The sequence below is a fragment of the Sipha flava genome, unplaced genomic scaffold (genome assembly GCF_003268045.1).
Source record: "Sipha flava isolate LNK unplaced genomic scaffold, YSA_version1 145_pilon_pilon, whole genome shotgun sequence".
NCBI classification, from domain to species: domain Eukaryota; kingdom Metazoa; phylum Arthropoda; class Insecta; order Hemiptera; family Aphididae; genus Sipha; species Sipha flava.
The window spans coordinates 97285-120299 of record NW_020271774.1 but is presented as its reverse complement, the minus strand read 5'-3'; the positions used below and the strand labels follow the sequence as shown (position 1 = coordinate 120299).

The 23015-nt window shown below is 27.5% G+C and overlaps 3 protein-coding genes across 3 annotated transcripts; 1 reads left to right on the top strand and 2 right to left on the bottom strand.

The window, feature by feature from the left end:
* Positions 1-2539: 2539 nt before the first annotated feature.
* On the top strand, positions 2540-15521 carry LOC112679436 (protein yellow-like). Its single transcript, XM_025549228.1, has 5 exons — positions 2540-2639; positions 2810-3016; positions 12538-12723; positions 14042-14329; positions 14842-15521. The coding sequence occupies exons 1-5, from the start codon at positions 2615-2617 to the stop codon at positions 15414-15416; spliced, it is 1281 nt and encodes a 426-aa protein (XP_025405013.1). The 5' UTR covers positions 2540-2614; the 3' UTR covers positions 15417-15521.
* A 4533-nt stretch (positions 15522-20054) lies between these two features.
* Positions 20055-20654, bottom strand: LOC112679435 (protein FAM200A-like). The gene has a single exon (XM_025549227.1). The coding sequence runs from the start codon at positions 20652-20654 to the stop codon at positions 20055-20057; it is 600 nt and encodes a 199-aa protein (XP_025405012.1).
* Positions 20651-21720, bottom strand: LOC112679434 (SCAN domain-containing protein 3-like). Its single transcript, XM_025549226.1, has 2 exons — positions 21376-21720; positions 20651-21310 (listed from the first exon to the last, which is right to left on the bottom strand). The coding sequence occupies exons 1-2, from the start codon at positions 21718-21720 to the stop codon at positions 20651-20653; spliced, it is 1005 nt and encodes a 334-aa protein (XP_025405011.1).
* Positions 21721-23015: the final 1295 nt, after the last annotated feature.

Below are 23015 nucleotides of genomic sequence, written 5' to 3'. Positions count from 1 at the left end.
TATTATATTATACATATTATACGTGTATTTTTTCATGTTATCTGGACTTGATTCTGGTAAATGACGTAATATATAACAAAATTGATAGTTACAAAACGTAATAATTTTTTCCATTATCTGACTCATAAAATTTTAAAACTAAAACATAAAATTATAAAACAATAATAACAATTTAAAACATATGTATTACCTAATGAGCAAATTTGAAGGAATGAACCATATGTTAATACGCAGTCAACGACAGCCAAATAATTGTTTAATGCATTTTTATATACCTACCTATTATTAGCTATAGAATTTTGAGTTCATTTAATTGAATATATTTTTGGCAACTGTGTATTTATATTTTATAGTGTTAGGTACCTACTTGAAAAATATCTTATTCAAATTATATTGAAATTAAAATTTAATTATATTTCGAATGTCTATGTATATATATACATTTACATATATTTATCAGTATAATCTTTTATTTATCTATTTTTAAATATAATCTGAAACTAACATATTTTTGTTGAAAAATTTATTAGATTGTAAATACCTATTTGTAACGCATTTTATCAGATAAATTACATATATAAAATCATTTTTATTTCATTTTCGTTAAACATTAAAAATTGTATTGAAATGACGTAACGTATTACTATAAAAGTAATGTCGTTACAGTAACGAGTTACTTTCCATTTCGTTACTACATAACGCTGAAGCAGTAAGTCATAGGTGCAACTAGGATAAAAAATCTGGGGGGGCTACAGCCCTCCTACTAAAACTTAAAAGAAACTGTAGATTACCCCTACTCTTATACGCCATGTTAATAAATTTTAGATTCTGAGCCAAGTTGGATTAACTGCAATATGTCTTTTTTGTATATTTTTTTATGTGATACTATTGTCATTTAAGTATTCTGTATGCGGTATACCATGTATAACATGGAATATTTATGGGGGGCTAAATCTTGGTCTGGGGGAGCTAAGCGCCTATGCAGTTAGTACATGTTTTTACAGTATAAATAACTATCATTTAAAACAAATAATGCATGAATCGCAATATTTCAATAGTATATTTGACTAAGAAACTACAAGTGTAACTAGTGCACTAAAGAAAAAAAAACTAGAAACAAATTATCAGCATAGTAAAATTATTATCGTTTTATATGATTGACATTTAAAAAATGCAAATAAAAATACATTTCTTTACTTTTAAGTTAAATTAGTTTATTTTTATTTTATAAAAATCATAGAATGAAATGAAAAATAGTATACTCGATTTAAAATATTATAGCTTCTATGTGTTTTAATAAATTAATTTGTAAAAATAAATTTTCGTTAAAATTTGGTTTTCCCTGACCATAATTTTCTATATACACAGTATCAAATCAAAATTTTTCTAAACAGTAAAAATATAATAATAATATAATTTTATCAATTTATTTATACATTTTTCATTTTTTATTATTTTTTATTTATTTTTTATTATTGTTGTTTACTATTGCATTTAGAACATAATATTTTTACTATCTAAAATTCTATATTTTATTTTGTTTTATTATTAACAAAAATGTTTATCCACCATTCTAACGGTAGTTTATTTTTTCTTGAATCTAAAAAACAATTTTCCAATTCATTTTAGTAACACTACTCTTTTCAACAAATGCAATAATATCAACTACAATTATTTATTAAATATCCAATTTGATGCCCAACTAAAAGTTACAAGTTACAATAGTACAGTTATTGTAAATTAACATTATAATAACTTTTGAAATGAGGTCATGTACAGTATTTAAACATTTTTCAATACGGTCTTAAAGTACATGAATAATATATATTTGAGATATTGATGGAATTGATGGAACCTAGTGTTTTTATCTTCATTGTATTACTTCTTGGATAAAATACTCGTAACAAGGCTTCAGAAAATGAAGTATAATTCGAACTTATTTCGATTACTATAAATGGTGAATCATGTACATTTGTACTATTTGTATGTATTCAGGAAAACCGATAAATCATCGCGTTAAAAAATAATTTTGAATGAGAGTTTGATAATTATATTTTAATTGATTATTTAATTTTATACCTTTTTTTATAATTATTCTAATATTTATTAATAGATATACTTATTTATTTTTAGTAACAAATTCTGCAATAGCTTAAATTTTGATAAAAGCAGAATAGTTTTAATTTTATTACAATAATTATGTTGAGCATATACTTATCTTACTTTAATCTGTGTACCTTCCTCCAGTTCCCCTGAACAATTATGTTTACCACGGTTTAAATATACTAGCTTATAACTTATAAATTATATGTCTTTTGAACTCAAGTTCGTAAATGATCGAAAATAAATGTTTTTTTATAAAAATTACTTTACAGCCAGTGATCAATTAAATAACTATCAATATATTATATAAGTAATGTTTACATTTCACTAGGGTATATTGTGGCGTTGAAGGTTTATCGGTTAGTATAATTATGGTGGATAACCAGATTCCCACTTCGCGGAAAATGACTGTATTGGCTTATAAATTAACGACCGACGATTGGCAATTGTTCATTCTCTCATTCGCCATCAGTCTACTTCAGTTATAATTCTTAAAGAAAAAGAAATAACCATGCAGGTCTATAGCTCAATAGTCTGTGAGTAAAATTGAATTCTTGTTAGTTGTTTACTTGCACATAGAAATATGTAAAATTCAATATTTATCTGTAATGTATAAATACATTTAATTTTACATTTTTGTACAATATCAATTTGTTATTTGTTTGTTATTTTATTTACTTATTATATATTTTTTTTTTTTTTTTAGTGATTTCATATTTATTGGCCACGAGTGCAGCTTTACAAAAACTCACTGAATTATATAAGTGGTCGTCGTTAGACTACACGTTTTCCAGCGATCAACACAAAAGTTACGCTCTCGAGCGTGGTGAATTCGTGCCAGAAAACAACTTACCCGTCGGAATTGAAGTATGGAGAAATAAACTATTTGTCACTGTACCACGATGGAATAACGGTAATATTTTATAACATTTATACTATTTAAGAAATCGGTGATTTTAATTTAAAAAGAATCAGTGAATTACTTTAATAAGATTCGTCATTCCATAATGCCTTTGGATATTATTATACTTACTAGTGTAGGTTATGATTTCACTTTTACTCAGATGAATATTTAATCCTTTAAAAAAAAAAAACCAATAAATCCAAATTTTATTGAAATTAGGAAAAGACTAATATTTATTCTTTGTATACCTATTTGATAGAATAAACTTAATTTAACATAAATAACCTAAATTCAATTTATATATAAGATTTAAAATAAAAAAGAAAATAGATTAAATTATAAAATTAATTTTGACTGTTAAAAAATATAAATACTTACATTTCAAAAATATAGTACGTATTTAATTTTAATGAATGACGTTTATTAGAACTTTATCTTAAATTTTAATAAGACTATCGTCAATTCAAACAATAATTTTGAGCAGAGATAAGTTTTTAATTTTTTTTTATTGATATAAATCCTTGGCAGCAATGGAAATTAGATGAGGAGATAAGTTTGTTGTAGTATATTGATTTCATATTAATTAAATATTAAAAAAAAATTTACTAATAATTAATCTCAGTTTTTTCCATTATAAATAATTTATTCTTTTGAAATTCAAATACTATAACTGTTTACATTTTTAACCGTAGTATAAAATTCAAAAATACCAAGAGGTGGTTTTAAAGCATATTTCCTTTATGTTTCAAAAATGGCGAGAAATGCAATTCCAAGTAACCGTTTTGCGTATAGGCGAAAGGAGTTGATCGGTGAGTGTATCCTTCGACGGTTGTTATTTTATTGCCTCCTGTGCGTATTTCCCAAGAGTGAAATGTAAATGTATATGCAAGAGGAAGTGTCCTTTTACCCTACCTTATCCCTAAAAACCGTACTATAGGTCTCCCTGGAGCCATTGGAATAAAAAGAACATTTAAAAAATTTGTTCTTGCACTTTAGTACTATGCTTCCTGTACTTCTCTTCCCAATAAAGTTTCGATAGCTTGAAACGGAATAGTTTATCTACGTTATGTGTTAAAATATGTATATAATATTATCTTATAAATGTGTAAAAAATTATACTAATATTATGAATCAGAACTGTGTTTTATGTAAAAGAATAAAATCTAATATATCATTTCAGATAATTCAGATTTTGACTATATTCTTATGTATTATTTTTGACCTATTATAATATGATATATTTGGGTAAATTAGTTATTTTTATTGGAAACTTACATATTTCTACACGATACGCAATTGTTGTTAGCAAAGAAAATATTTTTATTTAACAAAATATATTATTCTATTTATATGTTAGTAAGTATTTTCTTATAATATATGAATTTTTCCTGTTAAATCTACTTGCAAGTAATACAGTTAGATACATTTAATAACATCCTTAAATAATACAAAAGATACATTCGGTATTTTCTTTTTTTTTTTTTTTTTTTACAATTGTTTCACTTTTTTTGAAAATTCCAAATAATTTTTCATTAGTTCGATACTTGTCAATGTTAAAAATAAGTTGAAATAATTCACAATATAAATGAAAAAAATAGACAAAATATTTTTTTTTATGATTTATTCAATATTATTATTTTAAATTGTTTAAAATTATATTTAATTATTACTAACAAAATGATTTAATATATTTACTTTAATAATATTCTGGCACTATAAAAATGTTGACAAATATATTAATTCAATAGTTGAATAAAAAATTAACTTACACATAAAAACCATTAGGTATCAGACAGGAATACGAAAAAAATATATAAATGTGAACCCCTATTATGGCTCTGACGACGATTTTTCAGGACGTGTTAATGGTACAATCAATCGTGGTATATCCAATGGGTTTTGAATCGAGTTATCCATTATTTTTCAAACTTTTCTTGTGTATTGCCTTTTTTTTTTTTTTTTTTAAATGAGCGTTGACTTAAAAATATACAATGGCATAAATAGTAATAAAATTAAAATAATATATCTTTGTTATAATAATATCTATTAATCGCTAAAAAAAAAAAAAACAATATTAGTTTTGTTATTCAATTACATTTTTTTTTTTTTTTTTTTTTTGTAGAAATACGTTAAGATATATATCCACGAATATATTATTATGGGAATAGAAATAAATTTAACAAATACAGTTTTCAAATGTCGATTTCATGTTTAAATGCATTTTCTGAACAAGTGATGAATAACACTGTTTTCACTATTTTTAAATTTACCGATTTTAAAGATTTTAAAAATGATAAATTATTTTAATTAAGATCATCTAGCAATATACTAAAATATACGAAATAAAACAATTTTACTTTCTAATGTTAAAAAAAAAACTTAAAAAATAAACACGACATTTATATTGTCATTTGTCTCTAACCTTATGTTGTGTTTTATATAACTTAAATTATTTATGAAGACATGCATTTAATATTCATCTATATTACACAATTAAATTATGTATCATATGGTCTAATGCTGTTTTATGTTTTACAAAAAAATTACTAACAAATGTTATTGATAATGTATTATATATAAATTTGAACATGAATTTTATTTTATTTTTTGTAGCACCTGATATTAGGTAATTGATATATAGTTCACTGTTAACGTAATAGAAGAGTATCAAACACATGGTTAGAGGTTTAATTTCTTGACGATCGTATAACATAATTAAATACGTGTAGACTGTGACGTATTTCGAGTTTTGATGCTCTGCATGCATATACCTACTCTGTTATTTTATTATTTCCAGAGTTAAATAATTGGTACTTTTTTTCATTTTTTTTTTTTTTTTTTGAACATTAAAAAATATTTTGAAATTCAAAAATAACAATATATAAACATACATAGAAAATAGTAAAATATAGAACATATACATTGAAAAATTCAATAAAATAAAAAACATATAAATTTATACTTAAAAATGAGACTTTTGGACAGTAAAATTTTCAACGATCTTATTATAACTAGGTAATATATTTGGTTATCTAACATATTCGAAATCATCAAATTCTTTAAGTGGCTATAATTCATTGAATATCATATATAGGATCTCACTATTTTCAGAACAATAAATTAACGTTCAGTTGGAGTATTAGAAACCAGACAGTGTAAGTACGTTACAGAATATCTACATATGAGTAATCATCGAGTCCATGTGAAAATCGCGAAAAAAATATCGCGAAATGTTTTAATAGCGAAAACATTAATAGCGAAAAGAAAGAAATTATTTTCGTTAGTGGGTATACCTTTATAATATAATAATACTAGATAATCAATAATGTAATTTTGTACTATTGCGTCTTGGATCACGTAATAAAGATAAGCCGTGGTTAAACCTAACCACTGTCAAGCTTTATATATTATATATATATAAATTGTGATCATCGTATAGTGTGATGATGTATTTTATATACTTCCACAAGTTTTGGAAAAATATCAAATTTAAATTTTATTTTATATAGTATTTTGATTTTAATGTTATTTTAATATTAATTATTACTTATTATATTATAAAGATATATACAGTTATATTTCTTACTTTTCGCTATTAATGTTTTCGCTGTTAAAATATTTCGCGATTTTAACTGGCACCCTAAATATATGCTATATTTTGTCTTTGATAATATTGCACGAATCTATAGCGGGTTTTGATAATAAATTTCTTCGAAAACTTTTTAAGTGTCCATGGAAATGCATATATTAATTTAAAAATAATCTAACGAGATCATCAGGATTCTGACTTTGTAATTTGGTAGTTTTATTTCTTATTCATTTATTGAAAAATGAAACATGTTTGAAAAAAATCCAAACGTAGAATTAATATTATCATAAGAGTTTTAACGCTTCCTTAACTTTAAAAGTAAAGAATCTATCATGACAACATATGTGTTAATTTTAAACGATTTTTTGACTTCAAATAATGTGTCGCCTTGACATGATTCATTGCATGGTAATTTTCTTTTCTTATTGAGACCAACTTTGTATTTTTTATTTTTCTATGCCTATTTTTTTACAGTGTGAAAAAGTGCTTTTTAAATCTATTAAATATTTAATTAACGATGAGTATAGGTTTACAACAATCGTTTAATCAATATGGATAGTCTGTCATTTCTTATCGTGTTTATTCAAATTTATTTCCGAAATTCCACGTACTTGGTTCAGTATTATTTATATCATTTAAAGCAAGCATTAGACATAAATAAAGCATTATGTTTTATGTAATACTTTTTCAATTAGTATTTTTCACATTAAAATTAGATGCCTTTTAAGATTTCCTGCCCGAGGTATTTGTCTCCTTTCGTCTTCTACGTAGTCATAATTGCGTTTAGAATATAATATTAGTAAGTAGTAATCGAAAAAAAATTATTGCACTGCGTGTATTATAATGAAAAAAATAAATCAAAATATTAAAGAGAAAATCCTTATATGTTATGAGTATTATAATATTACAAGAAATGAGAATCCGATATGCTCGTGTTTCCGGGATCAATTCCTATAGCCTTGAATAAATTCAAAATACTATGAAATTATAACTTATACATGAAATAATTAAAACAACAATAGAAAACCAAAACGAGAAATCAAAAATCGAAATACTGCAACTTCGTGGGTTGCGCATTAAAATTATACGATACAGTAACTATATTTTAACTCCGGCTTGGGCCGATTAGCTATTATATGGATGACCAGCGCTAGCAAAAATTGATGGGATGGGGGGGGGGGGTTATAAATAAACAAATTTTCCGATTACTTTCTAAAAAAAAACTCTACAATAGTAATATTACTTAGTTTGTTGATGATTGCCAACCAAATAATTAGGTCTTTCATAGTTGGAGGGTATGCATGCCCCCATATTCCTCTAATGCCGGCCCAGATTGTAATCTTTGATCATCACGTTGCAAATAAGACGTGTGCAGATCGAAAATCTGGTTTTTTTTTGTTGTGTGCGATTTTTGAATAAACCATGGCTATAAGTACGTGTAATAATAATAACTATAATAATTCCATTGCGTGAATCATGTAGCGTGTGTTTCTACCACATTACGGTAGGCTGTATGAAACGTGTTATACCATCGTCGTGTCGATCGATTTACGACGATAATAAACGCACAACATTAACCCATTTAACATATAATTTGTATATACGGTTCGAATTAAATCCATACCATACCGTTATGAATGAATTAATTCCAATCACAAAATATCAAAATTCAATAACACAGTGTCAAAACGGTAGGTGAAGTATATGCGCGATGTTCTTGGCGATCATGGTGAAACAATAATCTAAAAAGTATAATAAGAAATGAGTAGAAACGTATAGTCTAAACTTAAATCGCTGAAAATCGACATTCGTGAGAAGAAATAAGAATTTCCGATTGAGAAAACGTTCGAAAAACCGTTTGGTGTAACCGATTCCGATGTTTTCCAACAATCGATCATTGCTAAAAACCAACAAAATTACATGTTACATCAGTTTTATAATATAAATAAGCATAGTGTAACAACATTTTATAAGATCTAAGTTTTTAAAAATGGAAAAAATGGTATAATCAATATATTTTGCGTTTTTACTTATACATTCTTATACATTTTTCGCACAATATTCTGATCACACTGATCCATAAATCGAAATCGATCACGTTACGTTCGAAGCTAGAGGTTGGTGATATTGGCAATCGCCAAGGTTGTAGACATTTTTAAGGCTCGAAATCCTCCATTATGCTAACTCATAATAAAATAATTTGGTTGTCATGTACATGAACATAATTATCATATGTTATAATATTTAATGATGGATTATAAATATAATATTCGTGTAATTATGTATTGATCAAATTTAGAATTCAATGTAGAAATCATTCCTTACTGTAATACATTATACTGATGAGAAGCACAATAATATTTTTTTCGCGACTGAATGTATGAAACGCCACTGGTTGACAGTTATGAGATAATATGACGTTTTCATGTACCACAGAACCCTAAGATTTGTGATTACGAAAAAATTGTCGTCAGTTTGAGTGAAAACCAAAACTTACTGATTAATGATTATATTGTCATACATCCGTTGAGGTTCCAAAATGGTTTTTCGTCAAAGGCGTACAATTAAGGATAGTCCATTGCACTGAATTACACGTGTTCAAAATGTTATATTTATATCGCATGCGGTCATGATATAAGGAGCAAGTGCAAGGTGTATCTATACTTGATACAGTTTTGGAATGTTTAATCGACCGTGAATCTGTTGTCTGCACGCCCACAAAAATGTATGAATGACTAGTTGAGGTCAAGGTCGAAAAATTACGTGTTATATCGTTATGTAATAAAGAAATAATAATAATATTTTCTGTTTATTGAGTTCAGCCAAACCGGTTTCATCGGTCATTGCCGAAACGTGGTATTCGTCTGCGGGTAACGATCATGGGTAGACTGCGGTTTTTCAAATGTAAAAATTTAGGTAGTCTCTTAGGTCATATGGTTCAAATTGGGTACGTGTTGCATAATAATGTTCTTTATGGGCGCAAACGTCGTTGTTCGCAATCATTTTCTCGAATCGTTAATTATTTCTGTGACATTACGGTTCTTGGATGATGAACATTTGTCAAGTGCATCATCGTTTAATTGAAAGAGTTTTCCTTTGTTCCACGATGAATACTTGCTGCGTTTCATCCACTGGTCGGCTATGTTTCATATTGCATACATCCAAAACTTAATATTATATACTTTACAATGGGAACACATTTTAGTTTAGTTAATTTGTGTAATTTTTCGAGCAAATTATTGGCAAGACGTTTTATTTTTTTGTTTAAATTATTTTATATAATTAACGTAACAAAGCGACGTCCTTTCTCGGGTTTCCACTATTCATAACCTCTCAACTCTTGGCAGTGGCGCTGAAAATTACGAGACGTAATTGTTTGCTGTTCAAGTTTTTACTTACCAAATAATAATTTTTGCACCCCAATATTTTTACGCTAAACCAATACCCCCTCTGGCAGATGAAAATCTCGCTTACTGCAAATAGTATTCATATCCGCTTAAACTTAGGTATTTCCTCAGTGACCTCTCTTTTCTCCTCATTGACTTTTTAATATATGCATTACTTATTTTTTTTTCAGTGTTACGAATTTATATATTTATACGAAGAAATGGCAAAACTTTACACTTATTTTTATTTTTAGATTTACATTTTGTTCCCATATTATAAATTATAATATATCCACTCTACACCTATTTTTCACAACATATTTCAGACATTTTGTTTTTATAACACGCAAGTAATGATTTTCAGAACATAATATTATATCTTCTGTCAGTAAAACAAAACAATGACATACACAGTAACAATATAATATTATTTTCAAACACATTTTCGCAAAACTATAATTGCCGTTTAATTAAGTTAATTAGCGAATATAAGTCGGAGTGTATTAAAAATATTCAAAGTGACTAAATTTCGTCGAGCACTATAGACTACATGAATAACTTCGTATAAATTATACACTAGCTTACAATTCCATATGCATCAATAGTAATGTAATGATTTATTGTTTCATTTTTTTTTTAATTTCTTAGTGTCATATACGTCATCATCAGCGTTTAACAGTCATAAAAACATATTAATTATTAATAAACTTTAACAAACATTATTAATATAATATTAATACTACGACTAAAATAAAATAACAAAATACTAAATAAAAATAAAAGTAATAAATACGAGTATCGTGTGCTAGTTAAAATTAAATTATGATTCTTTATTCTAGTAAGCATTTGATTTAAAATGTTTTATATCATACTATTATAAACCATTCAAATTTATATTTACCCGAAACATTTTCGTCTCCTGTATTGAATAAAAATATTTATAGAAAATATGAATAATATTCTAACAACATTAAATACTCTTTAATGCTAACTAAATAAAAATTATCACGCGTAGAAATAGCACTTTGCGTTTAAATTTATATTACTCGTATTTAAAATTACAACGAAGTTGAATAACTCATATGTGGGAATCTCCGAGAACAATATATTTAGTACTATATTATATATTATATTATATTATATATATATTATATTGCATTTAAATACTCTAGTTTCAATGTTAGAGAAAATATAACATTTTGAGTAATATACTTCTCGGAATATATTCATCAGAGCTTAACAGAAAAACTTTATCAAAATAGTTGGCCATTAAATAATTGTAATATTAATGCCTCGTTTACAGATCAAAGAATGTATTTTGTATCTCCCGATTTTACATGCATATGTCTGATGCCTAAAAAGCACTTAGACAAAAACTAAATATTGTATAAATTAAAATTTTTTATAATTATATTGTTTTCTTTGGTGCACAGCACATCATGCACATAGTTGCCCGTTTAGTTTTGTATCTGATTGTTTCATCGATAAATTATTTTATTCCGCTCTCTGTCACTTTGCGCTGAATTGAAAGTATTGTGTATATCGATAAAACCTTTAAAATTGTTTGCAAACATTTCTAACCTTTTAAAAGGAACACAAACAATTCGGACCTCGGAAAAACACGTAAATATATTTTGTTCCCTAGTTACAATTAAATGTATTTGTCAGCCCTAAAAACGGGATCCGGTTCAGAAAATGGTAAAGCTTCAATAGGTTTACAGTGTTTACATGCAACCCATACTAATTGGTCGATTTAGTAGGTCTATTTTGATAGCATTTAATTTGTAAGGATAAGAGATAAAAATCTTTGTAAGCTACCAAAGCTAATATTATTTATTTATATGGTTGAAAAAAAAACGATGAACTTTGTGTATCTTTTATTTACACCATTATATTATATTTGATTTAACAAACAACAAAATTTTAACGTCAAGAGAAACAAATGATTAAAAATTTTAAGAAATTAAGTAGAAAAATACAATTTTAATCAAAGATAGTTTACTTATGGAAAATATATAAAAGCAGAATTGTAGTTTCATTAGTTAAAAACAATAAAATATTCAAAATTGAGTAAGAATATAATATTTAGCCATATTATTAACATAAAGAATAACGCATTAATTTTGATAAATCTTTTATTGGTAATTTAACTAATATAACTTGAAAAATTATGTATTATTTTGACAAATAAAATATTAAAATATACTTGATATTTTAAATTTGCGATTCCAACTTATTAAAAAAAAAAAATATTGTTTCAATAAGTTGTAATTTTTTACTATACCTAATATAATATTATAATCAATTACAATTGTTTTTTTTTCATCGGTACTCGTATAATATGCAAAATATTTATTTAGATTTAAAATTTAATTTTAATTTTAATTCTTTACACATAAAAATTACTGATCAAAATTCAGTATATATACTTCCCCATTTCATATTTATATTTAGTGTGAATCTCATTTTAAAAATTATCTGTTAATCTTTGATCTTATTATATATTGTATTACTTAATATCAAATAACTATTGTCATTATTTTATTTTTTTTCAGGAGTTCCTTCCACATTGAATTACATAGCGTTGGATGTGAGCTCAAATGAGTCCCCAAAATTAACCCCATATCCAAATTGGGCTTATAACAGAGAAGGTAACTGCGAAGGTTTAACCACCACATACAGAATCAAAGCAGATAGCTGCAATAGACTTTGGGTTTTGGACTCCGGAACCGTTGGAATTGGTAAGTTAAACTAACAATAATTTATTTGAACTTTAAAAAATTATAAATAATAAAAATTTAATTTATAACAAATAAAAATAATCGATGTTATAGAAAATACATAATATATTTCGAATAAGTTATTGAAAATAAAAAACAAACATAATACTCATTTAGAAAATAGAATTTATTGAAAAGAAGAAAAACACATTTTACTGCAGTATCCGTGAAACTCTTCTGGATAACAAAAACTTAATATTTGTAATAAATGAATTATGAACATATTTTTTTTTTTTTTTGTAATTTAATATATTATAAATATTCCCATTGGATTGTGATTCGATAAAGTTTTTCTACTCTTTTCGTCCGTAATTCATTATGTATTATATCTTTCTATATTCTTGGTACACATAAATTGGACAGCTTACATATAACATGTCTCCTCGTCAATTCAAACTGTATTGAATTGGAGACGGTCGTTTGTCAGCAAGGGGTTTTTAACTTGGCCGTCAGATAATGAAGCTTCCATGGTAGCCGTTAGTCGCATTCAGTCCGTTTACCCTTTTGCCCGTACTGCTAAGATTAAGATATAAGGAAGCATTTAGAAGGAAAACTGGTGAAGGGCTTTGAAAATCAGTAGCCAAGTAACCACCAACGAAACATAATTCCCTCCCTGCAGACAGCAAAATTGATGACCGTTAATTAATCAGAAGGTGTGGTTTTACACAAATAATTGGATTAAACAATTGCTTAACGGGTAGAAAATATATATTACCAAACAACGAAGAAGAACATTTTCAAATAAGTTTCTTTAATAGGGTCGGAATCTTTTAAAAAAATCATTCATTAATAAAAAATGATAACAGCTAAATAATAAATGGTAAGATAATTTTGTATTAGTGATGAATTGTCTGTATATTATTTATAATTATAACAATTAACTATGATAAATGTTGATATTGTATCCATATAGATATTTTATCACTTTCAAAGCATAAACTGAAACTTTATTCAAAATAAATGTTTTTAATGGATTCTATATGTATTAAAATGTATTTAAAGAAGTGTTCCGGGAAAATCACTTTAAAATATAAATAACGATAATATGTACAATAATACTTCAAATACATTATGAATACCGATTTTAAAGGTTCTTTAGGTACTTTTAGTTTATCCCTAATACTGCGGTAGTTAAATAACATCAATCAGTGAAATTCTTAGTACGGGATCATATATTTTGAAATAAATATTAATTTTTCAGTGTTATTACTGTTTTTTTTACATATCTAAGTATTATTTTAATATAGTTTATATAATATTTTTTATGATATTTTAATAGGTAATACAACAAAGCAAGTATGCCCGTACGCCATTCATGTATTCGACTTAACCACGGACAAAGTATTGAGAAAATACACTTTAAGACCAGAAGATACTAATGACCGTACTTTTATTGCTAATATTGCCATTGATATTGGATTAAAGGGTTGCGACGATACGTTTTTATACGCATCCGATGAATTAGGCTACGGTTTAATATCTTACAGTTGGGAATTAAACACATCTTGGAGGCACACACACAGCTTTTTGATGCCTGATCCTTTAGCTGGAGATTATAATATTGGAGGTAAATAAATATTAATTTTAAATTGTAATTGACCCGTTAAGCTTTAGCTAAAAAATGGTACCCAATTATTTTAAAAAAAATAATTATTTTATCCATTAATTAAATTTATATTACAATAATTTACATTTAAAATTAATTATATATATTACGTCGGTGCTTTTACATAAAAATCGATATTTTCTGGAATAATCTATTAATATTACACTGAGACATATTTGGTGAATAGATTACAAATAATAAAATCATAGAAAATTTTTTAGTCACAAGACAATATATTTCATAGTATAGATAAAGTAAACATTTTTTCGAGCACAACTGTTATAACGTATTATCACACCATTATAAGTTTTATTATTTTATCTCATATTTAATAAAATAATTCTTCTGATTATTAATACTAATTAAAAAAAAAAAACATTATATTATATTTTATTATATTTTAAAAATGTTGAACGCATTTAGTATAAAATAATTATCAGTTGCATTTTATAACTTCCTTCAATATTTTACAGGTATTAATTTCCAATGGGGAGAAGAAGGTGTATTTGGTATCACTGTATCACCAATAACCGAAGATGGCTTCCGAATGTTATTCTTCCACCCATTAGCCAGTAACCAGGAATTTGCGGTGTCTACGAAAATCTTACGCGATCCTAAACTTACATCTGAAGAAATATATCACGATTTTATTGTATTGAAATCTAGAGGTCTTGGTGGTCACATTACCTCTCATTACATGCACGACGATGGAATTCTATACTTCAATTTAATCGATCGAAATGCCGTTGGTTGTTGGAATTCCAGACTTCCATATGAACCCAAGAACTTAGGAATTATCGATTTTGACAATGAAGCCTTGATATTCCCAAGTGATGTTAAAATTGATTCGTTAAATAACCTTTGGGTAATTTCTGACAGAATGCCTGTTCATTTGCTGTCAAATCTTGACTTCAAAAATGATATAAACTTCCGTATTTTCTACGCCACCGCTGAAACAGCTTTAGCTGGTACAATCTGTGAAAATCACATTCCTTATCAATCAGATGAATACTCGAATAAAATCACTTCTAAAGTGTATGGATATTAATAATTGATATTTTATTTTATAATTCCGTAGTATTGATATGTACCATTTGTGAAAATAGTTTTCAAAATAATTTAAATAAAATATAAACTCAAATTAAACACAATATACACATAATCTATTATGTGTAATATATTAAATATATTAAAAATATACATATTTATTTTCTACAAATGATTTTTTTACATAGTTGAAATCATATAAAAACATTTATGAAAATAATTCTATATACTAAGTTATATTAATAATAATTATAAGAATACCTAAGTAAATCATGCACATAGATAAAATATTTTTTATAAAGATATTATTATAGAACTATTATATATTAAAAAAAGTAATCGAATGAAAAAAATTTGTAATTTACACTAGCCAAATATTTCAAACTAATATTAAACACAATAAAATTGTCGCTTCTTTATAAATTAAGCAAATTAATTTATCACAGTTGTATATAAATATTCATAGTGAAATTATTGTTTATAATTTTAAAATATTTTTAGTATGTAAGATAATTCGGAATATTATTATAAATGTTTGTGTATACTTCGAAATCGCAATATATATATATGTATAAATTTTGTAATTTAAGTATTTATTAAAACAAATTATATATATGAAATAAACTGCTTTCAATAATACTTTTGTTTTATATTTTTTGAACATAATAATTTGTAATATCCTACAGTGACGGTGATATGGGGTAGATACTCATACTATTTTATATATCATTGCAAGGTTAAATTTTAGAAATAATTATCGACTATTTACTAAAAATCTTAAGAACAATCATGAACCTAAAATTTACCTTATGTGGTAGTGGGTTTAATATTAAAGTTTAAATTTTTAAATTTCCATTAATGATAAAATTATGTTAAAAAATAATTGCATAATCAAATTTTAAAAAAATGGCAATATTAATAAATTTAGTATTAAATCTACAAGACCTTATACTTAAAATGTAATTAAAATATTTTTCAAAAAGACTATATTATTAAATTAATTGCATAATACTGAATTATATTAAATATTATCTAACTTCAACATTTTAAATAATTTTTGACAGATAATTTTCTTATTTAATTGTCATCTTTGATTGTATTCAAATTCAAAATTGTATTGGCATCCTAGGTAATACACGAAATAAAGATTTTTTTCATATAACACTTAGCCGATGTTCAATTGGTTCAAATAAGACCAAAGAAAATTACTGAGCTCAGTAGGTACTCTTGTATAGTTACATCAATAAGACGCAACTTGTTACACTTCAAGAGAAACAATCTCTCTGTTGAGTGAGAAGTTCTCGGACAGACTAATCTCGTTGCGTGACCAAAGCTACCCACCTCGATCTTGTGATTTTATGCCGTGTGATTTTTCTTATAGGGATACACAAAGTGTCGAGTTTACCAGAACTAAGCAAGAAATTTGTCGTGTTTTCAACGAACTTGATGGGGCAAAGTGTGATCGAGTGATGGTAAATTTTATGAAAAGAATAATCGCCTGTAGGGCTAGTAGAGAGGGTCATATGCTCGATATTGTTTTTCACTATTAAACTTTAACTTCTCCTGAAGAGAATGATATATTTGTTATATTTTTAAAAAAAATAAATAAATTTAATTTATAGCAGATTTAAATCCTGCGTTATTTTTGAAACCCTCTCTCTCTCTATATATATCAATTATAATGTAATAATTATGTATTCATTGTTCGATTTTAAAAATAATTTTTAATGTTTTACAAAATCAATGAGTATGAGTATTTGTAAAATGTCAGACATGCCCAGAACTTGACTCACTTTTGTAAATTACAAGACTTACAACAAATTAGATAAATACAAATCAACCATTATCAACTTCAAGTTACATAAGCTGCTTATATGAAGTTATGAAATTAAATTTAGATTACATATGTGACATATATATATATATATATATATATATATCACTCGGTTATGTCACCGTTGCAGTGTTAGCATGAGATTTTTTTTTTATTACCCTACAAAATCCCTAAGCGTGATTTTTTTTATTATAATATGTGAACCAATTTTAATCTACATAATGAGCCGTACTCGATACTTTTTTTAAAAGGTCACACCATTATCGACATCTAGTTAGTTATAATAATAATAATAACCACCACCAGTTTCAACGATGCCGACCGACTAAGGCGATTGCTGCACAATGGTCAACACGGACCAACGCTGCACACAACGCTATCCGAATCACCGAAAGATGGCGCAATCGGACCAAGCTATCACAACAGCCACCGAAACACCAAGTTTACGGACGTCTCAAAAACGTATCCGTCAAACGTTAAGTCCCTTAGACATCGTAGAACATCAACTACCATCGCACACCAACCATTGTACACGAAATCATAAGGTAAAACCAGGTAAATAAGTAAAAGTATGCTCAATGAACAGCGGTGCTGCATCGGTACGGATAACACGAACATACAGATAAGAGCGCCGCTGTACACCGTTCAAACACAGCATCGTTCTCCGACTATCACGGAAACAACTCATTGGTCACTGTTTTCACCCGTGAAAACACATTGTATTAACTTTCGCTTCTGGCACCATATTCTGGAGTTTAGTAGATGTTAATGCATAACATGGAATAACGACTGTAGCATACCACGCCGTCCGCCGACTACACGCCGTCTGCCGACCACACGCCGTCTGCCGACCACACCCTGTCCGCCGATTACAGCTCGTCCGCCGACTACAGTTCGTTCGTCACACGCCAGCCGCTGACTAAGCGCCGTCTACCGACCACAGTGCGCTTATTACAGCTCGCCCGCTGACCACCCACCGTATGTACTCTTATTTGCCGTCTACGCCGCTATTTAGCCGTCCGCGCCGAACGACAGCAGTACACTAACAACATACCGCAACCAGTCATATACCAGTCGTGTACCACGGGACGATCGCACACACCATCTCGTGGATATTAGAACTGACCAGTATATTGGTATATATTTATAGATCTAATTATCTGATATAAAATTATAAATATATGAATTATTTTTTTGTGTACAATACATTTTTTTCTTGTAAACTATTTATGAAATATATCAACTATTTGTTTATTTGATGTATAATAAAACTAGCTAAGGAATTTCAACAAAAAAGCACACAGCGTTGAGTTCTTTACATTTTAGAGTACTCACCCTTAAAAAAAAAAAAAAAAAAAATATATCATAGACTTCCCAAAAACACACAGAATTGTAAAATGAATATATTTTTGTTGGTTTTTTTATAATTTATTTACACATGGTTCATAGAAATGGAGTTGCTTACATTTTAAATATCATAATTTAATGTTGGTATAAAAATCTAAGATGTTTAATCGAAAACAATATAAACAGTTTATGAGATCAAAACGAAATTGTTTCAAATTAATTAATTAATTTGATGTAAATGGAAACATATAAGAAACTCAAATTGATCAAAACCTGATAGTCCATTTATTTAACCTAATGAAATTAAATAAATTACTAGATAATAATAAATAAATCAATAATAATATATTGCTTAAAATTAATGACATAATATTATATATATATATCTGTTGGCAGGGCCAAAACATTTGATAAAATATACTTATAGTATGTATCTTTAATATTAATACGAAATAACAACTTACCTTTTACAATACATTTATTTATTAATTTACCAATACATTAGATTTTAAATCTTCAAACATAAAATTATTTTTTAAATCGCAGTTATATTATATTGTATACAGTTGTTTTTATCACGCATTTTTAGACAGAATATTTGACACCTCTATAACAATGCTAAATAATAATCGTTATCTGAATAAAAATTAAGCATGTAACAAACGGTGAATTAAAACATTTATTATAATTATTAATATAATTATATTTATTAACATTTAACATTATTCCGCCTTTAAATAATTAATCTAATGTTAATAACCCGAATTAAATCGTAATATTTAACATTTTTTTTTTTTAATGTAAATAAAATAGTAAAGATTTTTTGAATTTTTGTGTAGGTAGAACTGGAACAACTTGAGGTATGATTATGTTGACATTAATAGTCGATTCTTGTTTTGTATGAATGATATAATTTTATTTAAGCCTCTGGAAAATTATTCGGCACCTGCCATTAAGTAATAATTATGTTATTTTATTTGTATTCTACTAAGTATATTAATTATACTTCACGTAATAAAATTAATCCAAAGAGATAAAACTAAGCTGAATGATTTAACGTATGGGTGATACATTTAACATAATACACTGGTTATTAAAACAAATATACTTCTAGCAAGTGCATTCTGTTTTCAAAACTTCGGCCTTCTAGACCAGTGGTTCTTAACCTTTTTTAGTTCAGCGCCCCCTTTATCGTAATAACTAATTGCTAACGCCACCCCCCCTCGTGCAAAATCAAATTTTCTCCTTATAAATATATATATATTTATATATTTATATATTTATTTATTCATCAGTATATTATAACATTATTAATTAAACTATTAAAGTAAAAACTCTTATTTTTAGATAGTTATGGTTATATTTTACACAACTTAACAAAACAATTTAATACTTTAATATACAAAAAGATTTACTGAACTATAAAAAAAAAATTATAAAATATACAAATTATACCTATCAATGACTGCCCTGAGCCTGATGAGTAGCTGCTAATGTAACAATGTCTGGTTTGATATTGGTCAAAGCTAAACGTAGATCACCTTTGTTGCAAATGTCCAACCGATTTCTTTGTTTCATCAAAAGCTGAACAACAACGCTAAATCCTTTTTCAACTAGATACGTTGACGGGAAAGAGAGAAGCAACAATTTAACTTGTTGCCATAGTTGTGGATAATTGTCTTTAAGCTTGATCCAGGTAAGCTCGTAACCGACCTGCTTAAAAACAAGTTGTGCCTCACAGTCGTGTTTAAGATCGATAAACTCCATTTGTAAATGAGGTTCGAGATCTTTCACAGATTCAAACGAAATTGGATCTAAAATCCAATTACAGATTTGTAACTCAAGTAGGTCTTGAAATCTTGATTTCATGTCATTTTTGAGCTGCAAAATATGATCAGTGAAAATTAGAATTTTGTCTTCTGGAATTAAACCATTTGCGTCTGAACATGACTTGAGATTCGGAAACTGAATCAGTTCTTGACGATTTATGTTTGTTCTGTAAAGATCTAATCTAAAAATGAATGAGGAAATTATTCCTTTGGCTTTGATAAAGTTCATCTTATTCCCTTGAGCTTCAAATTGACTTCATTCATTTTTTCAAAAATATCTGTAAGGTACCCATTCTCAATTTTTCGTTGCTTCAAATTTTCTTTTAAGACAGGATCAATTTTATTGAAAAATTCAATGATAGAGTCAAATAATGCAAAAAAACGACACAAACATTTTCCTTTGGAAAGCCACCTTACTGCAGTATGCAAAAGTAATCTTTCAAAATATTCATCATTATCATGACAAAGTTCTCGAAACATGTGGTCATTGAGTGAACTTGCTTTAATATTGTTTACAGCTTTTATGACGAATTGAAGGGTTTCGTGCAGCACACCACTTAAGTTTTTAGCAGCTAAATGTTGGCAATGTATAACATAATGAACACAAATAACACCTGGGACAGCTTTTTTTAGGTGGGCTATATACCCAACATGACGACCGGTCATCGAAGGAGCGCCATTCGTTGCGTATGCAATAATATTTGTCAAGAGGACATTTTTTCTGATAAAATATTCCTCCACCGCTTGAAAAATCGACGACCCTTTGGTATCAGTGATCAAACTTGTAGCAAACAATAATTTCTCGACGATTTCTTTACGTTCATTAATGAACCTCACGTAAGCTAGTAATATAGCTTTATTATCTGTCACAGTTGATTCGTCAATCTGTAGTGCAAAATTATTTTCTCTTAAATATGATAATTTATAAATTTGTTTTCGATGTCATCTGCCATTTCATCAATTCTTTTGGAGACAGTGTCATTATTCAAAGGAATTGACTTAATCATCTTATTGCTAGTACTCTCTCTTTGCATAGTATCGGTTATTTCCTTGAGAGCCGGTAAAATAAGAGTTTCACCGATTGAATGAGGTTTACTGTTTTTTGCTATCAATAAAGACACCTTGTACGAAGCGACAAGTCCTTTATCAAGATCAGATGTTTGTTTTTTAAATAAACTATTCACAGTAGACCGTTTTTCAATTTTTGCTTTAAGAGCCTGAAAAAACGAAAGTGGTTTCTCCAGTTTATCGTAATGAATTTTTGATAAATTATCTTTCATTCTTGATGGCTTCATTGCCTCATTCGAAAATGTTTTTTTTCACATATAAGGCACAACGGTAACTGTACATTAAGTGGTGATGCGATAAAACCAAACTTTAGGTACTCTACTAAATACTGACGGCACTTCTTTTTTGCACCATGATCACTCATTATAAAAATATTTATTAGTGTTGTCAGAAAAACGCACTAGTTTATTCGAAAACGCGACGTTCACTGTAACGATATCAATCACGTACTGCAAGAGTGCAAGGTACAGTATACAATAGTCCAGTTATGGTTGAAAATGTAAAAATAAATCTATTATAAACAGGACGTTCCCGATACGTAAAATGCGATTAGATAACATGTCGTATGCCGTTGCATAGCGTACGCAATTGTCGCAATTACAACTATTCTGATTTCACATTCAATTATTTGTAATGTTGTTATATAATAATAATAAATTGTAATATTTTTCATCTCCGAGTTTGAAAAAGCTAACCACCCCCTCAACGCCCCCTTCAAAACTATCGCCCCCCAGAGAGACCAAAATGCCCCCAAGGGGGCGGTACCGCCCCCGTTAAGAACCACTGTTCTAGACCATGTCATTCAACAGATTTGCCTCTACATTTCCCTATCCAATGCTAAATCCTTTCACTCCATCCCTGGTCTCACTTTATCTATGTCATTTTTGACCCTATCTTCCCAGCGTAATCTCGGCCTTCCAAGTGGTCATTTTCCTTGTGGTACATTCTCCTGTACTATTTTTACTGATACTCATGATTCTCGCCAAGAATGACTTGCCCACTTCAATCTTCTTTTGGTAATATCTTCTTTAATGTTTGGCCTTTGATATAAATCCTCAAGTTCTTTGTTTTTGCGTATTCTCCATTTGCCTGTTGATTCGTTTTTACATGGTCCATACATTTTCCTCAGTACTTTTCTTTCAAACACTATTAGAGCATTTTCGTTAGTTTTCCTTAAGGTCAAAGTTTCCGAACCATATGTTACAACTGGCTTAAGTGTCTAATATATTTGGGATTTCAAATTTTTTGAAATTAATTTAGATCTTAATAACTTTGTCAGGCCAAAATAAAATGTATTCGCAGATTATATTCTCGCTTTTATTTTCATAACTATTTCATTCTAATGAGTTATTATTGCGCTAAGATATTTGAAATGCTGTACTCTTTTGAACTTGTGGTTATCGACTTCTAGCCACTCGTTGCGGGGGTATTGCTCGTATCTTTGAACTACCATATATTCAGTTTTCTCCACGTTAATCTCTCAGTCTATACGTCTTGCAGAATTTATGAGTTTTTCTGATTG

Coding starts and splice junctions, on each gene's coding strand:
- LOC112679435 (XM_025549227.1), bottom strand. CDS start 20,654: ATGAACTTTATCAAAGCCAAAGGAATAATTTCCTCATTCATTTTTAGA.
- LOC112679436 (XM_025549228.1), top strand. CDS start 2,615: ATGCAGGTCTATAGCTCAATAGTCT. Junction 2,640..2,809: donor GGTCTATAGCTCAATAGTCT/GTGAGTAAAATT, acceptor TTTTTTTTTTAG/TGATTTCATATTTATTGGCC. Junction 14,330..14,841: donor TGGAGATTATAATATTGGAG/GTAAATAAATAT, acceptor AATATTTTACAG/GTATTAATTTCCAATGGGGA.
- LOC112679434 (XM_025549226.1), bottom strand. CDS start 21,720: ATGAAGCCATCAAGAATGAAAGATAATTTATCAAAAATTCATTACGAT. Junction 21,311..21,375: donor CCAAAAGAATTGATGAAATG/GCAGATGACATC, acceptor TTTGCACTACAG/ATTGACGAATCAACTGTGAC.